Source organism: Ziziphus jujuba, chromosome 6 (genome assembly GCF_031755915.1).
Source record: "Ziziphus jujuba cultivar Dongzao chromosome 6, ASM3175591v1".
Lineage (NCBI taxonomy): Eukaryota > Viridiplantae > Streptophyta > Magnoliopsida > Rosales > Rhamnaceae > Ziziphus > Ziziphus jujuba.
Window position 1 is genome coordinate 6,651,848 of NC_083384.1, and position 9,246 is coordinate 6,661,093.

General features: G+C 33.7%; 1 protein-coding gene across 1 annotated transcript; it reads left to right on the forward strand.

The window, feature by feature from the left end:
• Positions 1-3,694: 3,694 nt before the first annotated feature.
• Positions 3,695-5,461, forward strand: LOC125418931 (purine permease 21). The gene is made up of 2 exons (XM_060818475.1): positions 3,695-4,028; positions 4,135-5,461. Exons 1-2 carry the CDS (start codon positions 3,986-3,988, stop codon positions 5,238-5,240), a joined length of 1,149 nt encoding a protein of 382 aa, XP_060674458.1. The 5' UTR covers positions 3,695-3,985; the 3' UTR covers positions 5,241-5,461.
• Positions 5,462-9,246: the final 3,785 nt, after the last annotated feature.

A 9,246-nucleotide genomic window follows, 5' to 3' on the forward strand; every position in this document is an offset into this window, starting at 1 on the left:
TATTTAAAGTTGAAAGAAATCAACTGTTTAATACTTAGAAAAAAACAAAAAAAAAATTTCACAATAATAGGCGACGCATAATGGTATTTATGCGTCGCCATATATCAATAACATATTTTCTAAAAATTTATTTGAAAAAACAAAAAAAAAAGCACTGTGAAGCAGCTATAACATTTTCACTTGTTATTTAAAGTTGAAAGAAATCAACTGTTTAATACTTAAAAAAAAACAAAAAAAAATAATTTCACAATAATAGGCGACGCATAATAGTATTTATGCGTCGCCATATATCAATAACATATTTTCTAAAAATTTATTTGAAAAAAAAAAAAAAAAGCACTGTGAAGCAGCTATAACATTTTCATTTGTTATTTAAAGTTGAAAGAAATCAACTGTTTAATATTTAGAAAAAAAACAAAAAAAAAATTTTCACAATAATAGGCGTCGCCATATATCAATAACATATTTTCTAAAAATTTATTTGAAAAAACGAAAAAAAAAAGCACTGTGAAGCAGCTATAACATTTTCACTTGTTATTTAAAGTTGAAAGAAATCAACTGTTTAATACTTAGAAAAAAACAAAAAAACAATTTCACAATAATAGGCGACGCATAATGGTATTTATGCATCGCCATATATCAATAACATATTTTCTAAAAATTTATTTGAAAAAACAAAAAAAAAAAAGCACTGTGAAGCAGCTATAACATTTTCACTTGTTATTTAAAGTTGAAAGAAATCAACTGTTTAATACTTAGAAAAAAACAAAAAAACAAAATTTTCACAATAATAGGTGACACATAATGGTATTTATGCGTCGCCATACATCAATAACATATTTTCTAAAAATTTATTTGAAAAAAAAAAAAAAAAAGCACTGTGAAGCAGCTATAACATTTTCATTTGTTATTTAAAGTTGAAAGAAATCAACTGTTTAATATTTAGAAAAAAAACAAAAAAAAAATTTTCACAATAATAGGCGTCGCCATATATCAATAACATATTTTCTAAAAATTTATTTGAAAAAACGAAAAAAAAAAGCACTGTGAAGCAGCTATAACATTTTCACTTGTTATTTAAAGTTGAAAGAAATCAACTGTTTAATACTTAGAAAAAAACAAAAAAAAAATTTCACAATAATAGGCGACGCATAATGGTATTTATGCATCGCCATATATCAATAACATATTTTCTAAAAATTTATTTGAAAAAACAAAAAAAAAAAAGCACTGTGAAGCAGCTATAACATTTTCACTTGTTATTTAAAGTTGAAAGAAATCAACTGTTTAATACTTAGAAAAAAACAAAAAAACAAAATTTTCACAATAATAGGTGACACATAATGGTATTTATGCGTCGCCATACATCAATAACATATTTTCTAAAAATTTATTTGAAAAAACAAAAAAAAAAACAGCACTGTGAAGCAGCTATAACATTTTCACTTGTTATTTAAAGTTGAAAGAAATCAACTGTTTAATACTTAGAAAAAAACAAAAAAAAAATTTCACAATAATAGGCGACGCATAATAGTATTTATGCGTCGCCATATATCAATAACATATTTTCTAAAAATTTATTTGAAAAAACAAAAAAAAAAAGCACTGTGAAGCAGCTATAACATTTTCACTTGTTATTTAAAGTTGAAAGAAATCAACTGTTTAATACTTAGAAAAAAACAAAAAAAAAAATTTCACAATAATAGGCGACGCATAATGGTATTTATGCGTCGCCATATATCAATAACATATTTTCTAAAAATTTATTTGAATAAAAAAAAAAAAAGCACTGTGAAGCAGCTATAACATTTTCACTTGTTATTTAAAGTTGAAAGAAATCAACTGTTTAATACTTACTAAAAATTTCAAAAAAAATATATGATAATAGACTAATAGGCGACGCACAATTCTTCTTGTCGCCTGATATCATTAATAAATCTTTTAAAAATTTTTTTTGAAAAAAAAAAAATGTCATGCTGCTTAAACAGTTTCACTTGTTATTTAAAGTTGAAAGAATATCAACTATTTAATACTTAGAAAAAACACCCAAAAATATAAATTTATTCCCTAATGGGCGACCCATAATAGTGTATACGTCGCCTTATATCAATAAAATATTTTCCGAATTATTTAAACATTTTCACTTATTATTTAAATTTGAAAGAAAATCAACTGTTACATACTTAAAAAAACGTAAAAAAAAAAAAAAAAGTTGTTACACTAATAGGCGACGCATAATTGTGTTTATTCAGCGACTCTAAGTCTTATGCGTCGTGTGTTTTTGTTTCTCGCGACTTCTCGACGACAACTTTTTTTTTATGCGTCGTCGATTGGTCGAATTTTTACTGACGTATTAACCTCAGAGTCGCGGTTTTATTTTTTTAGACGCATTTATCTCGTAGCGTCGCTAATAATGTGTCGCTAGAGCTTATTTTTCGCGTAGTGAAAGAATTTCTTAGCCACAAAACAAGCTTAATAATCGGTTATGTCTTGAAGATCAGGGTACTTAACTAGAGACAAAAGGTCTAAGCTTGAGCATGGGAGATGGTTGTCTTTTTTTCTTTTTTTTTTTTAATCTCTTTTATTTTTTGTTTTGGTAATTCAGGAGATATGTTGTGTTTTGCAAAAGCAGCTTTATAACTCACTTTTCTTTTCTTTTCTTTTCTTTTTTTTTTTTTTTTTCCTTTGAACCATATAGGATAATTGGCATTTTATCTAATCTCTAGAATAATATCTCAAATCAAATATTAAAACAGAGAGACTCCACATTAGTGGATTTTGAGGTCCAAAGTTCAAAAACTAATCTTCTTTATTTCAACAAAGCTAACCCTCCCAATTAATTGGGTTCCATGCTGGGTAAATGTGCCATCACGCATTTCTGTTAATCCAACGGGTCAATGGCCCATGAATCTATGGTGGGTTAATTGGCCGGTTTTTCATTTTCTAATTTTTATCCTTTGTGTCAATTTAATTTTTGAAATATACATGAAAACAATTACAACAACTTTTGAAGACAAGGTCAATCCAACAACTCTCCCTATTTTAAAATAAATGTCCAAAAATTTATTCTTTCCAATCTAGCTTCTCCTCTTCCTTTTCAATAATGAGAATAATAATAATGATGATGATGATGATCATAATAATAATAATAATAATAATAATAATACCGCTTCACCAACTTTATAAAAAAGATTTTAAGTGCCACAACAAGGTCAATCTGACAACTCTCCCTATTTTGAAAATAAATTTACGCAAATTTTAGTTCTTTACAACTTAATTACAGCTTCACCAAAGTTCTTTAGAACAAAGATTTTAAGTGCCGCTTGGATTTCTTTTATGCCCATTGTCTACCCTAATAATTGCTTGATATATATATATATATATATATATTAAAAAAAAGCTCGCTATATCTATTCCCATGTGAAGCCATTAAATTCCAATCCATAAATGATTCCAAAGTCTGTTTCTTATTTTATTCTATTTCTTGTTTGGCCAAGACAATGATTCCAAGAATATTTATTACTATTTTAGTGAAAAACTTCCACTAGAATAAACGCTTTTGGTACTTCTACACGCTAGATTAGATGCCTGACTAGAATAGATGCTTTATGCATATAATAATTAAGTTTCTCAGAGAATCAATATTAATAAAGAAGATTGCTTAAGTTAATTAAGTGTTTCCTAATAACGCAATCCACGACCCTTTGGATTGGTGGCAGAGGTGTTTCTCGTTTCCAAATTTCTAAATTTTGTAATACACTTTCTACTAAACGAAATTTCTCGTTTCTAAATAGTAAATAACTTATTTTTCAAAAGAAATTATTATTTATTTGTCTTATCCAAAATTGTTAATAGGGTGGAGTCATTTCAACTCTCATTCACATCTTGGAACAGTAGTCATTTTAGTCATGTTATATAATTTGCATGTATTGGTCATCATTTCTATGCATGAGAACTTGGAAAGTCATTAGGACTCGGATTTTTGATGTCTATGAAAGAAACTCAAGAAATAAGACTTCATGCAAGGGGTGAGTTTCTCTATCTTCATATTTGTTTGTTTGTTTGTTTTGGCATATATTAAGCATCTAATCAAGTTTTTCAAAAACGCTTTTTGTGTTTTTGGTTTTTTCATAGCACAAGATGAGGAAAACAAGGAAACAAAAAATGGAGCAGCAAGGAATTACAAGTGGTGGATAAGAATAGCCATGTATATACTATTTCTGCTGTGTGGCCAATCATCAGCAACCCTTTTGGGAAGATTGTACTATGATAAAGGTGGACAAAAGAAATGGATTGCAGCTCTTGTCCAAGTTGTTGGTTTTCCAATTCTACTTCCACTGTATTTCATTTCTTCTTCTTCATCATCATCATCATCCAAATTGGGAAAACAAACAAAATGTTCATCACCTTCTCTTGTAGCTCTATCTATGGTTTATGGTATCCTTGGCTTACTCATAGCATCAGGCTCTGTCTTGGCTTCCTATGGGCTTTCATACCTCTCAGCTTCTACTTTTTCAATCATTTTAGCATCCCAATTGGGATTTACAGCTTTCTTCTCCTTCTTCCTCAATTCCCAAAAGTTCACACCTTTCATTATCAATTCCATTGTCCTCCTGACAATCTCCTCCACCCTTCTTGCTTGTCAACCTAGTTCTTCCTCCCTGTCCGGAGTCTCCAAAGCAAATCATGCAATAGGGTTTATATGCACTCTAGGTACCGCAGCTTCGGCTGCACTCGGGCTTTCTCTCTCGCAATTCTTCTTCCGGAGAGTTATTAAGAAGGAATCGTTTCGAGCCGTGGTGGATATGATAATCTTTGAGTTGTTAGTGGCAAGTTGTATGATCTTGGCTGGAGTTTTTGCTAGTGGGGAGTGGAAAGATTTAAGCAAAGAGATGGAGGGATTTGGATTGGGTAAAGTTTCCTATGTTATGACTCTTGTTTGGACTGCTATAGCTTGGCAAGTTTTCCAAATTGGTTTTGTGGGTCTTATTTTTGAGGTTTCTTCACTTTTCTGCAATGTCATTAGTTCTTTGTCATTGCCTATTATTCAAGTTATGGCTGCCATCGTTTTCCATGACCATATGAATGGTTTGAAGGTGATTTCAATGGTTTTGGCCATTTGGGGCTCTGTTTCTTACATCTACCAGAATTACCTTGATGATCAGGAATCCAAGAGTACTACTGAAGATTCATATTCAAATGCTAATAGTGGAGTTTCAAAAGAAGCTTCCTCTATTTGAAAGAGGATCAAGAAGGATTTTTTTTTTTTTTTTCCGTAATTGGAGTTAGGGAATAAAATTCAGAATTATTATATTAAAAAATAGTAACTTTGACACTAAATTATTCTCTAGTATCAACAAGAGAAAGATTAAATTTGAATAAGTGAGTGTCAAAAGAAAAAAAAAAATACAAATGTAATGAATAATGATCCTCGTTTGCAATGGAAAAGTGGTTATGCAGTAGTGGGTGTATAATAAATAAATAAATATATATATATATATATATATATGTATGTAGTTGCATTTTTTTAACCAAAATATTATTCTTCTAGCACTTGTATATATGAAAGTGGAATACCATTGTTCTTTTATTTATTATTTAGAATACATTTCCAAAAAGGTTATATACTTTACGACTTAAATACAGCTTCAATCAACATTCTTTTATTTATTTATTTATTTTTTATGAATACCAAAACGTTCTTTTAGAACAATAATAAGTTGGACTCGGATTTCTCTTATGCCCATTGTCTACCTATTGCTCGACCAATGATGAGTTTGACATGGATTTTTCCTATGCTTATTGCATCAAATTGTTTGTCAGGACCCGTTCAGAATTCCTTCCCCGGAACCCTAGACAGCCCTGATCCCAGGGAAACCCTACCGAACCCTCCAACGGAAAATCCGGCAGAGCCTCCCCTAAGGGATTTACTTACCACAAATTACCTGCACCGAAAACACACTTCTAACAACATCCCCTTATCCCTCCCACAGTACTACAAGTTGGTTCCACAAATTTCAGCACTTCAAAATAAATACAGTAATCCAGTGCATAATAAATACAACAAGAGTGAAAGAAATAGTACAACTGCAATAAAGGAAGAACAGGGTACTTCACGAAGTAAAACAGCGATGAAGATCAAGTCCGCTCCGGATGAACACCGACAACCTGGAACCTAGAGGAACGGAATTTAAGAGTGTGAGATGCTAATCATCTCAGTGAGTGACCCTATCTACTATACAATATAATATCATAGTAATAAGTAGATAGATAATAATTAATTGGAAATAATAATTTCTCTCAAAACCCTTACAATTCTCTCAGTTGGAAAAGTTCCCCTTTTAAAATCTTTTCACAAAACCCTTTATTCATATTCCCCGAAAACCATGACATCAAATAAATACCAGAAACAGTAATAATTATATTTTTAATTCCAATACAGTTTCCAAACATTTTATTTTTAAAACACAGTTCTAAAAATCATTTGATGCACCCACTATATACCAGTGGCGCCAATAGTACCCAGCGTCCCAAGGTACCGCCAGACAGGAGGTTATAGAGAGAAACCGGCATACGGTCGCATGGCGTCCCACTGCGCCGCTGCTAACCAGGTGTCCCGGCCAAGGGGGGTGGCCTACCCTCATCCGATGGCAACCACAGGACAACCTTATAATATCAACCGCGCGCTACTCACACCCACCTGCGCGCTAATCACATCACCTGCGCGCTAATCACACCCACCTGCGCGCTAATCACAACCGTGTGCACACTAACCATATCACATATAAACAGAACACCAGTACGTGCACGGTGCATCCAAAAATCATAAATCCACATGTTTAAATTATATAACAAATTTCACATTTTTCATAAACATAGCGGGCATAGTCCATCCGCTTGAACCCGGAAATTCTCCGTAATTTCTTTATAATCAACACCATAAATTCCATGATTTTCAAATCCACCAATTCAAATATCCACATTTTCTCAATAGCATAAATAATTCTCGAAATATAATAATCAAATCTCATAATATTGCATGGGCATATTTTATAAAAATTGAAATCACCAACATAACCAAATATTTTCCTTGAAATATTCGAAAGTCAAATCGTGCCCAATTTACCATTAAAACCACACCAATTTCAAAATCCTCAAAACCATAAAATAATTTCACATGGCATAAATTTGTAGAATGCACATTTTCTTAAATCCAATAAATTCATAAATAATTCCACAATAAATCCAATAAATATTTGGCACATAGAAATTAAATTCCAAATATTTAAATCGCACATAATATATTCACCAAATAAATTCCCAAAATTAATTTGAAGGTGGGTCACTCACCTTGTGCACGTATCTCAATCAAGATCCTCCGCAGGATCGACTCCGCTACTCGCACGTGCACCGAATCGAAGCTCGAGTGATGCTAATCACAGATCCGGTCTTAATTTCCGATGATCGTACCCGACGGGGTCGGAATTTTATCTGGAAGCTTTTCGAGTTTCGGCTCCGCAATTCTCCCAAACCGTCGCGAATTGGCAGAAACGGAAGTCGGATTTGGGTTCAGGAGGTCGAACACTGCGGACTGGAGCTGGCCGAAATTTCGGGTACTCGCCGGAACAGTATTTTCCGGCGGGCCGCCACGGTCACCGGCAACCGTCGCCGGCGGCGGCGCGTGCGGTGGCGGTTGGCTGTGAAATTTTGCAGACTTGTAGATCGTGAGGAGAGCAATCCAACGGGACCGGCAGTGAGCAAAACGGAGGTCAGACGGCGGAGAAATCACCGTTTGAAGATTTCCGGCCCCTCGCCGGAAAACGCTCCGATCCCGGCGCGTCGGTGGTCCGATGGCCGTGATTTTTGGTGGGTAGGCCGGACTTGAGGAGAGGATCAAGGCTAGCTGGCGCGTGTACTGTAGATAGGTCGGAACAGGGTCGTTTCGCGGTGGCCGGCGGTGGAGGGGTAAAAGTCGCCGCCAAACTTCGGAGCTCCGATCCGGGCGCGTCCGGCGGTCGTTCGCCGTGAAATTTGGAGGTTTTGCCGGAAATGAGGTGGGCAATCTGGCTGGCCGGTGCGTGTACAGTATCTCGGCCGGAAAACTTGAAAAAGTCCGGCGGGTCCTCTCTCTCTCTTTCTCTCTCCTCTCTCTCTTTCTCTCTCTTCCCCGAGAGTTTTAACAAATAAAAACCCTGCGTGACACTGTTCATGCCACGTGGACCAATCAGAAGCTGACACGTGGTGTTACTGTGCACTTAAGCCAAATATATTAAAATAATACGGTACCCGGCGAATTTCAAACGTCCGTAACTTTTTAACCAAATGTCCGATTTAAGCGTGCCGCTAGTCTATGAACTCGTATTGACGAGTACTTTACAACCATACAAGAGTCAACTCAAAATTACATCACAAGAAAAAGTCAACTTCTGGCACCTTTTGGACAGTTTGAACTTCAACTTGTTTTGCCCACAACTTTCAAACCGTAGCTCCGTTTTTGACGTGCTACTAGTCTACGAACTCAAGGCGTCATGCACTTCGCCACGGTACCCTGGTCAACTCGAAATTTCCACCGAGTCAAAAAGTCAACTTTTGACCCCTTCGGTCAACGGTCAACCTTGATTAACGTGCACGGATTCCGGTGCGATTCAGGACGGGGTGTTACATTGTTCACCAAAAATATTTACAAAATGAGATTGTCAAGAAAGATAAATAAAGGAACAGTGAATGAAAAAACCATATCATTTGATAAACTAATTTAACTCTAATTTTATTGATTGTCTACCTATTATTGCTTGATTAAAGAAAAAAAAAAAAAAAGCAAAAAGCTTCTAACTTCTTATCAATAAATGATTCCCAAGATTTTTTTTTTTTTTTTTTTGGGGGACTGAGACAATGATTCCAAAGAATTAATATTTAATTTCTATTGTGGTGAAATGCTTCCACAAGAATAGATGCTCTTTTTTTTTTTTTTTTTTCCATGGTTGCTAAGAACTAGAATAAATGTTTTGTCTATTAAAATTTAATTTCCAATAGAAATTAAAAAGGAAAAAGTTTATGCGACTGAAAGAGATTGAACAAAGATATAGTAGGTTTACTATTCTTCTTCTCCTTCTTCTTCTTATTATTGAAGAACAAAAAAAAAAAAAAAAAAGCCAGCGTACTGGTCAAATACTATATTATATATATATATATATATATACACACAGAACTTGGTCAAATACTATATATTATATATATATACAGAAC

Bases quoted from the DNA above. Each gene is read 5' to 3' on its own strand.
- LOC125418931 (XM_060818475.1), top strand. From the start codon at position 3,986: ATGTCTATGAAAGAAACTCAAGAAATAAGACTTCATGCAAGGG. The intron at 4,029-4,134 runs GTGAGTTTCTCT...GTTTTTTCATAG, and splicing joins AATAAGACTTCATGCAAGGG to CACAAGATGAGGAAAACAAG.